The 17268-nt window shown below is 39.1% G+C and overlaps 1 protein-coding gene across 4 annotated transcripts in view; it reads left to right on the top strand.

The window, feature by feature from the left end:
• The window catches only part of RBM33 (RNA binding motif protein 33), a 406831-nt gene extending 395199 nt beyond the window's left edge, over positions 1-11632 (top strand). For all 4 annotated transcript variants that reach the window (XR_004538179.1, XM_033931618.1, XM_033931619.1 and 1 more), the window contains one exon: positions 6877-11632. Coding sequence is in view for 1 of the 4 variants with exons in the window: in XM_033931619.1 (XP_033787510.1) it covers positions 6877-6925 (49 nt within the window). In the remaining 3 variants the exon portion in view is untranslated. The remainder of the gene's footprint in view (positions 1-6876) is intronic.
• Positions 11633-17268: the final 5636 nt, after the last annotated feature.

Below are 17268 nucleotides of genomic sequence, written 5' to 3'. Positions count from 1 at the left end.
TTTTCTTCTGTTAGCTCCATCAGGCTCTTTCCAATCTGAAGCTTTTTCTTCTGTTTAAATTTTAAGCTTCTCAGCAGTGGCACTAGTGAGGTTGTGAAGTATAGTAGAGTTGTTGTAACTTACTATCTTAAGTCACTTTACATCTTTATCTCTTTTTTTTTTTTTTTTTTTTTTTTTATTAAACATCTATTTGTTTTCTACTGTGAATGAATAGGAAACCTAAAAGAACTAGACTTATACAATCCAGGCACAACATATGAAGGCTTTATGCTGGATCTGCATGTAGTTTTGTCAGTATGTCTCAATATCCTTTTAACACTAAGGTGGTTATTTTTGATAAACGAACAGACCTCAGTCCCTTGAGAAAAAATAAATCTGTCTGGCAAAATTAATTTGTTAGGAATGTATGCTGGCATTTTTTGTGAATGTGAAGGGCCAATCCTCCAGTAGTAAAATATTTTCATAACCCTTTTTTTTCACTAGGTTCCATTTTTCAAGAAAATTGCAAGACTATTTTTATTCTTTTCATTTAATTATGATACATAATGCATGCAATATTTTCTATTAAAGTGTACATGTGCATAGATGTACAACTTAAACATAAGAGTAAGATGCTTACCGTATTTTCACGCAAATAACGCGCACCCGTATAAAACGCGCACACGGGTATAGCGCGCAGAAATCACGATGATATGTACAAAAACTTTGGTATACCGCGCTCACGGGTATACCGCGCATGCTGCCCGACGCTCCTTTCGCCCGCCCTGACTTTCCGTGCGCTGTCCCGACTCTCGTTCACCCCCCCTGACTTCCGTGCACTGTCCCCCCTTGAAGGTCTGTCCCCATCCTGAAAGCCTGATGCCCCCCCCCCGACGTCCGATACATCCCTCCCCCCGAAGGACCGCCGATTCCCCAACAATATCGGGCCAGGAGGGAGCCCAAATCCTCCTGGCCACGGCGACCCCCTAACCCCACCCCGCACTACATTACGGGCAGGAGGGATCCCAGGCCCTCCTGCCCTCGACGCAAACCCCCCTCCCCCCCAACGACCGCCCCCCCCAAGAACCTCCGACCGCCCCCCCCAGCCGGCCCGCGACCCCCCTGGCGACCCCCCCGACCCCCCCACCCCCCTTCCCCGTACCTTTGGTAGTTGGCCGGACAGACGGGAGCCAAACCCGCCTGTCCGGCAGCCAGCCAACGAAGGAATGAGGCCGGATTGGCCCATCCATCCTAAAGCTCCGCCTACTGGTGGGGCCTAAGGCGCGTGGGCCAATCAGAATAGGCCCTGGAGCCTTAGGTCCCACCTGGGGGCGCGGCCTGAGGCACATGGTCGGGTTGGGCCCATGTGCCTCAGGCCGCGCCCCCAGGTGGGACCTAAGGCTCCAGGGCCTATTCTGATTGGCCCACGCGCCTTAGGCCCCACCAGTAGGCGGAGCTTTAGGATGGATGGGCCAATCCGGCCTCATTCCTTCGTTGGCTGCCTGCCGGACAGGCGGGTTTGGCTCCCGTTTGTCCGGCCAACTACCAAAGGTACGGGGGTGGGGGGGTCGCCAGGGGGGTCGCGGGTCGGCTGGGGGGGCGGTCGGAGGTTCTTGGGGGGGAGGGGGGTTTGCGTCGAGGGCAGGAGGGCCTGGGATCCCTCCTGCCCGTAATGTAGTGCGGGGTGGGGTTAGGGGGTCGCCGTGGCCAGGAGGGTTTGGGCTCCCTTCTGGCCCGATATTGTCGGGAAGTCGGCGGTCCTTCGGGGTGGGGGTGCGAGTGGTCCTGCCGGGGGGGGGGGGGATGTATCGGACGTCGGGGAGTCGGCCGGGCAAGAGGGCTTGGGCTCCCTCTTGCTCCGATCGTGGATGCGGGTGCGGGTGGGAGCGCGTGCGAGCGGTCGTTCGGGGTGGGGGTGCGAGTGGTCCTGCCGGGGGGGGGATGTGTCGGACGTCGGGGAGTCGGCCGGGCAAGAGGGCTTGGGCTCCCTCTTGCTCCGATCGTGGATGCGGGTGCGGGTGGGAGCGCGTGCGAGTGGTCGTTCGGGGTGGGGGTGCGAGTGGTCCTGCTGGGGGGGTGAATCGGGCGTCGGGCGGGGTGGGAACTATGTTTTAAAACTTTTGTATACCGCGCTCACGCATATAACGCGCGAGGGGTATGCGCGGTAGGTAAAAACGCGTATAACGCGCGCGTTATATGCGTGAAAATACGGTATATTAGCAGTGTTGTCAAGGTAAATTAATAGATTAAAACTGAATAAATATAGAATTGCAGGGGATGAACCACGAACTAAATCAATTTAATCAGAAGGATCAGAGTTAATATATTTTGAGGAGTAAAGACTTAGACTTCTGCTTTTGATATAATGACACTTCTAGTACTTTATATAGTACAGATGAAAGTAAAGAAAATTTAATAAATTCTGACAAGTCTTCATTGATATGTTTTTCTGAGCAAGTTACAGAGAAAATACTTGAGAGAAATTACTCATGCTGAGCTAGTTTTATTTTCAGAATAGCTACAATGAATATGCATGGAATAGATTTATGCACATTGTCTCCATTATATGCAAATGTATCTCATGTATATTGTGATCGGGCATGAGCTTGGCTGGTAGCACAAATCTACACTTCCCAGCACATATACCAAATTGAGTGGATGTTTAGAGGTGGTAGAGAATAGGATACTGTAAGAAGTTTAAGTTCTACAGTCACAAACACTTTGTCTGGAACAAATTAATTTATTATTTTCAAGATTGTAACTTCAAAAACAGTTCAGGTTTAACAACAAAAATACTGACTTTCCCTTGCAACTGGATCCCACTGTATGACTGCCACAGTTCACTCCAATAATCAAGCACTTTCAAAATACTCAAAATCAAAACTGTTTTTCTTTTATGTTATCAAATTTTTTTACTTTATTATCAGTGCTTTGGTCTTGGCTTAACTCTGTCAGTCCATACCAGAATACATCTTCAGGTAATGGAAGTACACACTTTCTACTTTTGCCATTCCTTTAATTCATACAGTTTATGGCAAATGTACCTGAAACACCACTGAGCTTGTGCAGAGCAAGAGCTCAGTGATTTTGAACCAAACCACCCAAAATGATCAGTTATAGTAATCCCACCCAATTCCATTCAGGTGTTCTGTATTACTACATTACTTTTGCAGGCTCAGCCTTATTTCACCTTCCTCTTTATTCCTCTCAGGGAGCACAACTTCTGCTTTGCAGCTTTAGAAGTTATCAATGCTATCGGGAACAAGTCCATATGTTGGACTTTATTAGTTAGTGAGCCATTTTTCACCAACCATTAGAAACACAGTTTTAACACTGTCTGGTCATTCCCCAGAGCAGTAGACTCTCAGTCTTTTAAACATTTCTATTCAGTGCCTCCAGAAACACAGTTTAAGCTCTGCATTCATTCTTCAGGACATCAAATTCTCTAGGCAATAAACTTCCAGCCTTTTATTTATTTATTTAGATTTTTATCCCGTCCTCCCAATAGCACAGAACGGTTTACAAGTAAATGAAGTGAATTGGACATACAAGATTATACAGTAGATTTAAATACTTGGACATAGGAGACTGTGCAGCAGTGTAAATATAGGGACTATACAGCAAATTAAGAACAGTAGTTTAAATATAAGTAGTTTAGTTTAGATACAAGTTATTTGAATATAGGCTGAGAGTGGACTATACAGAAATTTTTGGCAGAAGATTAGAATGGAGAAAGAAGGGTAGAGGTGGAGTTTAAGGGGTTGGGTGTAGACTGAGGGTGACCTTTAGTTGAAGAGGAGGGTCTTTATCATTTTCTGGAATGTCATTAGTGAGTTCTGTAGTCTGAGTTGAGGGGGGAGTTGGTTCCAGAGTTGGGGAATGAAGTGGCTGTAGGAGCGTTTGCGGGCAGTTTCTGAGAGGAGGGACCTTCCGGGGGGAATGCATAGGCGTATCTCCGTTTCTGAGCGGAGGGTGCGGGTGGGGATGTAGATGGGTAGCTTGGATTTTATGTAAGAAGGGGTGGTGGCATAAATTATTTTGTGTGCTATTGCCAGGGCCTTGAATGCACAGCGTTGGCTAATTGGGAGCCAGTGTTCAGCGCGGAGTGCTGGGGAGTTGGGATCATGGTAGTTGAGGCTGTATAGGAGGCGGATAGCTGCATTTTGGACCAGTTGGAGGTGCTTGAGATCTTTTTTGGTTATTCCATTAAATAGGGAGTTGCAGTAATCCATTCTGGAGAGGACATATGCGTAGAGAAGTTGGGCTAGGTCAGGTGTGGAGATGTAGGGTTTGATCCTTCTCAGTTGGCGGAGGTAGTAGAAGGAGGAGGTAGAGACTACTTGAGATATGTGGATGGATAGGGATAGGTGTCCATCTAAAGTTACTCCTAGGCTGTGAACTTGATCTGTTGCCGTTAGTAGAGTGGAGTCTCATGATAGTGTTGGGCGTGTGTATTTGGTGTTTTTGTTCCTGATCCATAAGAGTTCGGTCTTAGAGGCGTTCAGTTGTGATTTGTTGTTTGTCATCCAGGTTTTCATGTCAGAGAGGCAGTGTTGGAAGTTAGCAATTTGGGACAATTGGTTTTTGCCTAGTGGGAGGAGCAGCTGGATGTCATTGGCATAGGAGTGGATTTTAATGTACTTTTGCGCTATATCAATGACGGGTCTGATGTAGAGGTTGAATAGGAGGGGGGATAGAAGGGCGCCTTGGGGAACGCCATATTTGATAGGCTTGGGGTTAGATTTGTGCGTCCCTAGTAGGACAGTTTGGTTCCTTTGGTGGAGGAATGAGGTGAACCATTGGAGGGCTGAGTCCTTGATTCCAAGGTCATAGAGTCTGGATATGAGGAGGTGGTGGTCGACCGTGTCAAAGGCAGCACTGAGGTCAAGTAGGACTAGTAGGGCATCGTTGCCTTTGTCGAGTATTGACCAGCTGTCATCGATGATATCTAGGAGTACTGACTCTGTGCTGTGGCCTGTTCGGAAGCCGGATTGAGCAGGGGATAGAGCAGCTTGTTCTTCTATGAAAGGGTGTAGTCGGCGGAGCACAATTCGTTCTAGGAGTTTGGAGACAAATGGGAGGTTGGAGACCGGGCAATAGTTGCTGGGTTCGTTAGGGTCAAGGGTGGGTTTTTTGAGAGTGGGTTTGATAATAGCTGATTTCCAGCTGAGGGGAATTGTCCTGTGGAGAGGGAGGTGTTAATGATGGGGTTTTCTACAGGTAAATGTTCAGAAGAGCTTTCACTAAAGTTCATAAGCTCTTCCCTATTTATTTCTACAGCCTCTTCAAAACAGGCAGACATGAATTCTTCCTGTCACTTTGATTCAGAGTACTCTTCCTTGGGCTTCAAGTCTGGCTTGTCTTGTTTTTATTTTCCAGCTGTATTTAGTTCCCAAAGCCAATGTGGTTTAGCTTCTGCCATCAGCCTCTGTTGCTCATGCCTGCTTTGCTCTCCTCCCCTTTGCTTCTGCTTACTAGGGAAATTAAAGTTAGTCTCAGCTGTGTGATTCTCTCTGATTGGCTGAACCTTTCTGAGTGCAGTGATCTGGTTTGACCCAGTTTGGCAAGTTGGGCACATCCCAAAAAAGCTTAATAGGAACCGGACTGTGCTTGTTGCCTATATGTGTCAGCTTTCCCTGTCTCTGTCTGTACTTTGGAATAGGCTTATTACCCTGGACCTGTGATGGCACAGCTGCTATTTCATCATTCTCCAGCTTTCCTGAGTTTCTGCTGGAGCTCACACGGGTTTCCCTGTGACGATATACATTATGGATATCCTGAAAACCCAACCAACTGAAGATCCCCCAGAATAGGATTGTGAACCACTGGTCTAGATCAGAGATTACCAGTCCTTTTGTAATTGTGACCCCATGATCATGGCCAAATAAAATTGTGTTACCCAGGAAGTGAAGAAGAATAATGCATCTAGAGAGAGTCCATCTAGGTCATGACCTCAAATGTGGGTTTTGTGACCCCATTTGGGGTCCCAACCCACAGTTTGAGAAGCTCTGGTCTTGATAGTGTTATTTCTTAGCAATTGAAATGAGAATAAATGACTAGTGCTTAAGTATACTGTTGAATATAACATTTGAAATTATTACATTATTATTATTGAAATTATTACATTATTATTACATTATTATTATTATTACATTATTATTACATTACAATTATTACATGCATTTTAATAATTTTCTTGTTTGGCCTATGTTGAATATGCAATATTAATATCGCACACAGTAGGATCTGGTTCATTCAGAACTAAATTCTTTAAATGAGCCCCAAATAAAAATTAGTGCTAAGTGCAATTCTATAAAATGGTACTCAAAGTTGTGCTCCGTTTATAGACTAGCATTTGGTGCTGCACCAACTGAAACCTGGGGTACATTCTCATGCCTAAATTAGGCGCAGATCCCCCCCTTATTCTGTAACACTGCACAAATTTCAGGAACACCCCCGATACCCCCATGGGTGTGCCTCCTCCTCCGTTCAATGTGTGGAAATTTAGATTAATGTCAGTGTCAATTGGCTCATTTGTCAATTAAATTGCATATGCAAATTGGACGTGTGCCTGAATTTGTACATGCAGTTTTGAGCTGCATATATAGAATTAGGATGTTAGTGCCCATCATTTGTGAAATCATAGAATGGTTATAAACAATTAATATAATATGGGGCCCCCTGCAAGGAGCAAAGTTTTTAAATAAATTTTTAAATTTTTAAAAAAGCAGTAGCATCTCAAAAATTCAGGGGTTTATTTCTCATTTTATTTACTTATGAAATACTGCAGTATTTAACAGAGGTATGAACTGGCCTAAGTGATATTCTAAAAGGCATTTTCTGCTTCATGTATATGCTCATATTCTAAACTGACGACTTTTTAATGACTTTCTACAGGCATATGATAGATTTGTCCCACATCAATGTGTCACTTATTACGGACTGATTTCTTCTGAACACCTTCTCAAAATAGGAGAGAAGCAACCTCAGATGTATACATGGCAAAGATGCAGTGGTGGAACCTTACAACCTCCAGACCTGTACATCTGACCTGTGGAACAACAGAACGCAGTAGGATTCATTCACCAAGCACTGAACTCAGTGGATCTGTCAGAGTGGTGTTTTGTTATGTACTGCTACTACTATTTCATGTCCTCTTCTAAACTACATGGAACTATAGCATTTTTTTTTCTAAGAATGCATATGATGCATGTGGACCTCAGTCTTCAAGGTAGACTGTGTGATCACAGTAAGCTAAATTGTGAATATAACTCCTGCCACCAATTATTGAGCTATTTCATAGCAAAGAATAATTGATAATGGTTGCTCTTATCTTCTGTTCAAGTTATTAAACTCTTGAATTTTAACTTCTTGTTACATGATAGAATGAGTTGCTGTCCAGACACATTCATACATAGATTATACAGTGAACTACTGACAGAGAGAGAGAGAAATCTCTTTAGAGAAAGCAGTAGCAGAAGTATTCAAGATGTTCAGAAAAATTCAGGTATTTTTTTTCCCCCAACTGTTTTTTAAGAGTGCACTTTCAATTTGGTGTTCTGGATACGTTCTCTGTGAGGCTTTCCACCACCTTCTCTTCTCCGCTCCCCCATCATGGTAACTAAATTATGGTGTAAGCATAAAAGATGTTTTCGTTTTTCTTGTTTTTGAGAAGCTGAAAATCTCATCGGTGCAACCTAGAAACACAATAGAGTACTTAAGTGGTTGCCAATGACTGCAGTGGAGAAAAGTAGTAAGAGGGTCAGGATTGTGCAGTAATCTGCTATGCCCTGTCAGGAATCGATATCTAGCATAGATAGTTTAGTATTCCACAGACATTGTCTCTTGACAGTTGTGCTGGTGAGGGGAAGACATCCGTTGTCATTGTTTTATTTACTTATTTTGCAAGAAATGATTAAAAAAGAAAACTTGAAGGAAGTTATTCTGCAACGTGTACAGATGGCAACTAGAAAAATCTGTTTAACCATGCATGAATTGCAATGGTAGCAGATTCATTATACTTGGCTCAGTTTGTTCTGATACAATTCTGAAGAAATCACTGAGATTAATATTTGTTAAACATTGCAAAGTGCCTTACTTTGCTTCCTCTCATTTTATGAAACATTTTCAGTGTTGCATTCTTCCTTTACCTTCTAGATAAATAGGTTAGTTAACTATATTTCAATTATATAGTAATGGTGCATAGGCTTTTTTACAATTCAAATAATGAAAATAAAATAATCTAGTTTGGAAACATTGTGAATTTTTGAAGCCAGTCCATGCTCTGCTTTGACATACACAGGCATGTTTGCGATAAACTTATTAGCACGCCCTAATGTACATTAGTGTGTGCTGTATGGCACTGTGCCCATGTTGAATCCTATGGACATGGTGGCAGTTAGCACTTGCTAATGTTTTTTCTAATTGTGCTCCTTAGTGTAGGTATAGACAGGATAAAAATGTGTATACAGCTTTTTAAAAGTTCTACAGTAGGGAAAAAGAAATAGCTAGCCAATGTATAGCTTCCTTTCTAACTTGGCATTGATACATATTTTCTAAATAATTTATTTGACTCCATACTTTTTTTTATAATAAGTATGGTATTTCATGTTGAAGTTAAAATTGCTTTGCATTCTGAAATACTATATTTAGCAAATTCCTCAAAAACCAGAGGGGTGGTAAATAAAATTTAAGTGTGACATACACGTACTTATTCTGTCTTAGAAGGTCAGATGCTAGAAAGCTTAAGTGAGAGCACATGTGATAGGTCTCTGTAACTTCAGATGATACTAGTAGGCCATACAGAGGACAATATTTTCTAATGGGACAGTTAATTTGTAAGCTGATGGCAGGTAATCACCTAAAAACTAGTAGTCCCCTCTATTAAGGTGACTGTAGCACTCAGAACATGGACATTTAAAGAGCTTTTTTGGTTGATTTGAGTATTTTGGGTTGTTTTTTTCAACTGCCTTGTTCACTTTGATGTTCAACAAGATTCTTCATCAGATATGGTCCTCTTGTACTCACATCTGATTGGCGGATACACACATTACTTTTTCTACGATATATGAAAACATATATACATTTTTCCAGGATAAAGTAGTTTGGTGGCTATTTTAATCAACTTGAATACACAGATGTAAAAGTTAACCAAAAAATTAGAAGCAATAATACCTTTTTGTTGGACTAACAATGCATTTCTTTCTTGACCAGCTTTTGGTAGCTTCTTTAGGGGAAGGGAATATTGATTTCTAAATATCTAGCTAAAAAATGAATTATTAGTTCAATTGAAAGGTATCACCCTATCTTTTGTTTTTTAATTTTTAATTTTCATTACAGTATATGAATCATTCAGCACTTGGGATCAATAGAACCCATTACTGTAGATGCATGGACTACTTAGAATATACTTTCTGAGGCACATGCTAATTTGTGACATCATTCATATAAACAGTACACATTGTATAATTTCATCAGCATTATATATTGTTCAGGAGGTTTGAGAATCATACCCTGATGGTAATATCCCCATTTGGTTTTGAACCTGTGTTGAGAGGTAATTGTTATTAACCAACATGATTACCTCATCTTCGATTCTAGATACACAGCCAAGTAGATATTTTCAAAAGACAGAGACCCATTCTCAAAGTAACAATAAGGCTGAGCATATTACATGTATCAAAAATAAAGGTTTAATAGCTTAAGATAGCATTTCCTTATAAGATGCTAGTTCAATTGTTGAATTTTGGAGCCTTAATTATATTTCACTTCCTCCTCCCCCCCCAAAAAAAAAAAAAATTATCCAGTGCCTGCCATACTGGTTATAAATGATAGTTCACTTACATATCAGAAAGAAACAGAGAATAATCTTGAAAAATATTGAGTTTTGATATAAGGTAAATGAGGAATCTTGGTAGTACATTAATGTGTAAAATCTGGTTAGATCAGCATACAATATTAGGAAATGTAAAGCAAAAAACAGTTAACATTCTGTCAATAAAACAAATAGAATGTTTTAATAGCATACAAATCATCATCAAAGGAATAGCAGAATCTCCCTAGTGTTTGTTTTAGCAGCAGGTAAGATTTAACAGCTGCATAATTCCCTAACCACAAAAGACAACTTGAAATAAACTGGAAGGTATTTGAAAATATGTTTTATAAAAGTGTTGATAACCAATTTATCGCAATAGTGTATACTACCTGTGCAGTTAATCTAAAACTATAATAATGGCCTTAGGAAAGCATAATCTAATTTTAATGGGCATTAGTTTTTTGACATTTATGAGAATGGTGAAACGTGAGGGAAAAGTCATAATACCAACCAAAAAGTTATTCTTTATGGTGTAATCTTCAAACTAACACTTTTGTTGATGACAACCAATTTGAATGAACTAATAAAAGCTTTAGTTTGTCATTTGGGCTCCTTGCAGGAAAAACTAGAATAGCAGATTGTTCATAGCATGCTTATACTTTTCTGATACTGTTGAGTGGAAGCCATCTTAAACAACTTCTGAGAAGATCTGTAGCAACCATTATCTCTGTTCTTTTCTCATCATGCCTTGAAAAGGAACTACAAAAGTTTATTTGATGTAAAGTATAAATATCAGACTTTTATATTCAGATGTTTCACATTCTTCACACTTAGGTGACATTTTACCTACTTGTTGAGGTTTGTCCTAGTTGTGTCTCGCTACAAAGTTGAATGGATACAGTTCCATAAATGTTAATGTGCTTTTGTGTATTTCTTCAAATTTTTATAAAGATGGTAGTACGTCAATACATTTTTTGGGACCTGTGTATTATTTGTCCATAAATTTCACAAGAATTATATAATATGGCAGGCTAAAAGCTAGATGATTGTGATAACCAATTATTTCTTTAATTTTCTCTTCCCTTTTTGGTTACTTCAGATTTTTTGGCACATAGTTCAAATATTCCTTTATCCAACATTGAATTTTTAGATAGTTGCATATAAGGAAAGAGGAGGCATGATTTTTTTCAAAAAGAATTTCCTAGGATCAAACATTTTACGAGCTGTTTATGATGCATATTATCATTATCAGGTGCTGCATTTCTGAAAATGACCATGTTAAGGTATATGTAATTGTCTTAATACAGAAAACAACCGATACATTTATTTAAACAATTAAAAACCTAGTAGTTTTTAATTGGTTCTAGGTCAGGTGCATTAATATATCATACAAACATATATTGTGCTTGCTAGAGAGAGAGTAAATAAGGTCAGTGTTTTAAGGTTTTTAATTTTAAAAGAAAGATTTAGAATTCTTTAGTGTTTCAAAGCTAAGCTCAGTATTCAGAATTTTTAAAGTTTTTTTTTTTTTTTTTGTTAAATAATGTGACAGCAGGTTCTTTTGAAAGGGTATTATAGTGATGGATTATTACTATTAATGACATAAGAACTTGTTTTACCAAAGAATATGCCAGTGTACATTGCCTGACCAAATAAGTAAAACTGAAAAGAGATGCCTACAAATCCTATATTAATAGAAGTTAAATGCAAATTGTTGTTCATAAGGCACCAATATGTAACCTTTGTATATGGATCTGGGATTCTTGGTCCATTGCTAGCAATTTGTGTCAGGATTTCATGTTTCACAGGTGGATAAAAATATTCAAAACTTGTAGGTGACTAATTACTCTTCTGCTATTTTTGAAGGTACTTCAGATTAAAACTACGTAAAGTATATTACAGTAAATAACTTAGGTCAAAGATCCAATCTACGTGTATGGTCCTGAAAATTGACTTGAAATTCGCTGTATCATATAGATTATATTTGTTTTATTTATTCCATTTATAAGCTGCCTTTGCAAAAAATTTCACTTGGTAGAGGACCATATACAAAATGCAAAGCAGACTGATAACTGCAGCATCTTTTTGCAGCCATTCCGTTCATTGTTTTCCAATTGTTTTATTATTTTTTTTTTTTTTGGTTATCTACCTAATTCATAGTGTTTTTTGGGGTTGTTTGCAAGATTTGTTAAGGAATAGCATTAAAACTTTTTTATTTTTATTTTTTTTGCCCTCATTTTTTAGCTGGTCATTTTCTTAACTTTTGCAGATACATTTTTATGGAGATGTGCTTTTAAATTTTCTTTTTAACTCCATATAAAAGGCCAAGGCTCCTAAGTGGGCAGTGCACATTTTTCTATAATTGGACTCTGCACTGTTGTGCTTTTCATTTTGTTTGTTTTTTTAAGAGAAGGAAGGCAAACAAAGACTACTTTTTTTTTCTGTTGCAAATAGCTTGGGCGGCATGTGTATTTGTCAATTACAGTAATCGAGATTACAGAAAGCAGCTAATGCTTCATAGCTTAAACTTATTCCGATTGCTGCTTTTGAGATGCTGTTGTGACTAATTTTCAGTCCGAACATTCTTTTTTCACCAAGGATCTTTATCACAGAATGGGAGCAAAATCTTACTTAATGTTTTAACCTAATTTTTCAAAGGTAATAATCCTTTAATTTAATATTAAATCCTATGGATTTTTTGTTTGTAAGGTATGTTTCAGCCTAATTAATAATCGCAGTTTCTCCACCTACTACTTTTGGAATAAGTAAGGTCTTATGTAGAAAATATTGATTCATATTGGATCTCTGTGTATACTGTCTTCCAGTATTAAATGGTTGGGAAGGATCATTTTGTTTTGTATACTGAGCATTAGTAATATCTTGCACAGAATATAATTTCATTCATATTTACATGCTTATAATAATTGATTTCCTATGAAAAATATTCTACTGTATTTAAATTTTACCAATATGAAGGCTGAGTTTGGGGACTAATTTATTGTAATATTGTTAAACTTTTGAATTTTCATCAGGTACGAATATGATCATGTTTTTTTAAAACAAAACAAAGATATGTATTTATATAGAAAGAGAGAGACAGGGAAAGATATATGAGTATATTGTATATACACAGTACTAATAACACTACTTATACATTTTAGAAGACAAATTATTATTATTATTTTTTTTTGTAATGTGGTTCATTACTGCTTTAAGGCATTTCTGAGTATTGAAATGCTCATGACAAATGTGCTGTTTGTTTCTACCTAAAATACAAGCAAGAACTAAAAGAGTGAAAAGGTAATACTATACTAGATTCTTAAGTCTTTCCACCTCCTACTCTGGTCTCTTTTCTACCCGCTTAGTTATATGTCAGCAATCTTTCATTCTTCTGATGTTTACTTCCCATCTCTCCAGTTTTCTTCCCCTTTTTCATCTTACTTCTCTGTTCTTACCTTCTACCTTCTTTTCTTTCTCTCTCATCTTCCCTTACTTTTTTTCCCCTCTCACTCTTCCTAATTCTTTCCTCTCCTCTGCTTTCTTTTCATTTCTCCTATGTTCTTTTCCCTTCTAGATCTTAATTCCATCTTTCTTTCCACATTTATCTCTTGTCCCTTGAGTAAGCATGATGGCATAGTGACACATTGAAATTGTGTACTTCTGAACCCACAGTTGCTCCTCCTCCCCCACGAGGCAGTTGTTTAGACAAAAAAGCATGTACTTGTTGAGAGGAAGAGCTGCTATAGGTACATAGATTGCTAGCTCTTGCCATATTTGTTATACTGTTGACAGAATTCACTGTGACTGCAAATGTTGCTGAAAGGAGAAGCACATGTGGATCCCATTTCAACCCTGGACTGCTTTATCAGTGGCCAGTAAAGTGGAGTCTATCAGCTACTCCCATTTTTACCTCGCTTAGGCCAAAACAAGATATACAGACTTGCTAGTACTGGTGCTTTGTGACATACTTCAAACTCTGCTATTGTGTATATATTTGTTCATTACATCTTTTGAAATCTCTTAACTAAATTATGTTTTACTGGTTTCTAATTATATTTTAAAAGCTGTTAATTCTATTTTTTTCCAGGAGTTAACAAAATAAGCCTTAAAACGAAGTTAGTTACCTATAATAGGTGTTCTCTGGGGACAGCAGGACTTGAATCCTCATATATAAGTGACAGCACCAACAGAGCCTGCTGCAGGAAATGGTACTCCAGAAACCTTTCTAGAAGCATTTGGGCCATCTCACTGAGCATGCTCATCTGTTCCTGTCTGCTGTTGTCACATGGTACCTCCACAGTCTATTGCTAGAGAAATATAGCCTCTTGGGGAGATGGAAGTATTGTGAGGATGCAAGTTTAGTTATCCTTGGAGAACACCTGCTAAAGATAGGCAACCTCATTTTCTCCAACGACAAGTAGGGCTATGAATTCTCATGCATGAGCCTTTCTAGCTACAGAATGCCTTCAATAGAAAAAGGGGACGAGCACAACAATTGATGCCACAACAGGCAAATGCCAATTTGGTGGCATCAGGCTATTTTGTATCCCCTCCCCTTTGGGAGGCAACCTGTAACTGAAAGAGAACAGCCTGGGAAGTGATGGATTCTAAACCCCAAATTGATTTTGGATATTTGGTCAAACCTGTTGCATTTGGATTCTTGATCAAGGTTGTAGAGGGATGGGGGGGGCAGATATCCATGTCCCAGCTCTGCAAATCTCCTCTATGGAAACTGATCTCAAGTGGGCTATCAATGCAGCCATAGCTTTGACATTGTAAGCCGGGACATGACCCTCTAGAGTCATCCCAGCCTGGGCATAAGTGAAGGAGATGCACTCTGGTAGCCAATTGGAAAGTATGTATTGGCTGATGGAAGCCTCTCATTCTGTTTGGGTCAAAAGAAACAAAAAGCTATGTGGACTTTATATAGACTGTAGTATGCTCCATATAAAAGGCCAAGGCTCCTAAGTGTGCAGTGGACAGTTGGGTTCCCGTGCGATTGAGAGAACAATTTGAGCACGCTTGGAGTCTATACCCCCACTGAGAAACAGATAAGTCCTTGCGTTATGTTTACTGATTTTCCAGCAGTAGTGGATTACAATTCTACCATAGAGGAGTGCTTTTTCCTATTGCAAGTGGCTTTATGTTTCACCTATGAGTTGAACTTTGATATCTTTAACATTCAACACTATTTTGGGCTGCTTGGATTGTAAAGGAGTGGAGTTTTTTCAACCTATGAAGCTCAACTGAGGTTTTTTCGCCACTTCTTCACCCTATTGTAGGTTTGGGGCTGTTCTTATACAGTATACTGATAGGTGTTTTTCTGCTTCACAAATATTGGAGTAGGATGCTTCTGGTATTGTGTGATTTCAACTACCCCAACATTGACTGGATAAATGTTACATCAGGGAGTGCTAGGGAGATAAAATTCCTAGATGTCATAAATGACTGCTTCTTGGAGCAACTGATTCAGGAAGTGAGAAGATGAGGAGCTATTTTAGATTTGATCCCTCGTAGAATGCAGGACATAGTTCAGGAGGTAACTGTTTTGGGTCTACTGGGAAACAGTGATCATAACATGATCAAATTTGAACTGATAACTGATTGTAACATCGCTAAAGAAATCTACTGTAGTGGCATTTAATTTTCACAAGGGCAACTACGATAAAATTAGGTAAATAGTTAAAAAGAAGCTAAAAGGGTCTGTGGCAAAGGTCAGAAGTGTAAACCAGGTGTTGATGTTAAAAAATACCATCATGGAAGCCAAGACCAGATGCATTCCACGTATTAAAAAAGGTAGAAAGAAGAGAAAACGAGAGCCAGCATGGTTAAAATGTTATTACAGCAAAGAAAATATCCTTTAAAGAAAGGAAAAAGGATCCCAGTGAAGAAAATTAGAAGAGACATAAACACTGGCAAATTAGATGCAAGGCAAGGAAGCTAAATAAGAATATGAAGAACAACTTTCCAAAGAGGCAAAAACTCATAGTAACTTTTTTTTAGGTACATCAAAAGCAGAAAACCGGTGAGGGATTCCATGGGACCATTGGATGACCATTGGATGATCAAGGAGGAAAAGGTGCATTCAGGGAGGAAAAGGCCATAGCAAAGAGACTGAATGAATTCTTTGTTTCAGTCTTTACGGAAAATGTAAAAAATCTTACAGAACCAGAAATGGTTTTCAAGGGTGAAGAGGCAGAGGAATTGAAAGAAATCTCAGTGAACCTGGAAAACGTACCAAGCCAAATTGACAAGTTAAAGTGATAAATCACCTGGACAAGATGGTATGCATCCCAGGGTACTAAAAGAACTCAAAATTGCTGATCATTTGTTAGTGATCTATAACCTGTTGCTAAAATCGTCTGTAGTACCTGAAGATTGGAGGGTGGCCATTGTTACGCCAATTTTTTAAAAGGGTTTCAGGAGTGATCCGGGGAATTAGCCTCACCTGAGTGCCAGGCAAAATATTGGAATCAATTTTAAAAAATAAAATTGTGGAACATATAAACAAATATGATTTAATGAGACAGCATGGATTCAGCCAAGGGAGGTCTTGCCTCAACAGTTTGCTTGACTTCTTTGAAGGTGTGACTAAACATGTGGATAAAGGTGAGCCAGTTAATGCAGTGTATCTAGATTTCCAGAAAGTTTTTGATAAAGTTCCTCATGAGAGGCTTCTGAGAAAATTAGAGTCATGGGATAGGAGGCAATGTTCAATTGTGGATTAAGAATTGGTTATCAGACACAAAACAAAGGGTAGGGTTAAATAGCCATTGGAGGAGGGTAAATAGTGGTGTGCCACAAGGATCTGTACTGGGACCAGTGCTATTTAACTTATTTATAAATGATCTGGAAATTGGAACTACGAATGAGGTGATTAAATTTGCAGATGATACTAAACTGTTCAAAGTTGTTAAAACACATGCAGACTGTGAAAAACCACAAGAAGACCGTAGGAGATTGGAAGACTGGGCATCCAAATGGCAGATGAAATTTAATGTGGACAATTGCAAAGAATAATCCAAATCATAGGATTATAGGGTCCACCTTGGGGGTCAGTGTCAAGAAAAAAATCTGGATATCATCGTAGACAATACAAGTTTATTAAAAGTTTGATATACCGCCTAATCAGGCTTCAAGGCGGTTTACATATTTAATACAAAGGGGATACATAAAATATTAAAATAAACATATGCAATACAGATAAACATGGATCACATAGACTTGGACTGAAATGAAAAGGAAAAGGGGAAGGACTTCATTATTTGGATAGAAAAGAATAGAAGGGAAGAACGATAGGGAAGGGAAACTTAAAGTCCGGCATTGGTGCCGGTAAAAAAAAAATATGTACAGCATCCTTAAAAGGACGATCATAGCTCAAAGATGTCTTTGAACAGGAATGTTTTAAAATTAGATTTGAAGGTGTTTAATGAAGTACTTTCTCTTAGGTAGCATAGGGGCGGTCACAGAAAAAA

The sequence above is a fragment of the Geotrypetes seraphini genome, chromosome 2 (assembly GCF_902459505.1).
Source record: "Geotrypetes seraphini chromosome 2, aGeoSer1.1, whole genome shotgun sequence".
In the NCBI taxonomy this organism is placed as follows: domain Eukaryota; kingdom Metazoa; phylum Chordata; class Amphibia; order Gymnophiona; family Dermophiidae; genus Geotrypetes; species Geotrypetes seraphini.
The sequence above is the reverse complement of the archived record's forward strand: the minus strand, read 5'-3'. Positions and strand labels throughout refer to the sequence as shown.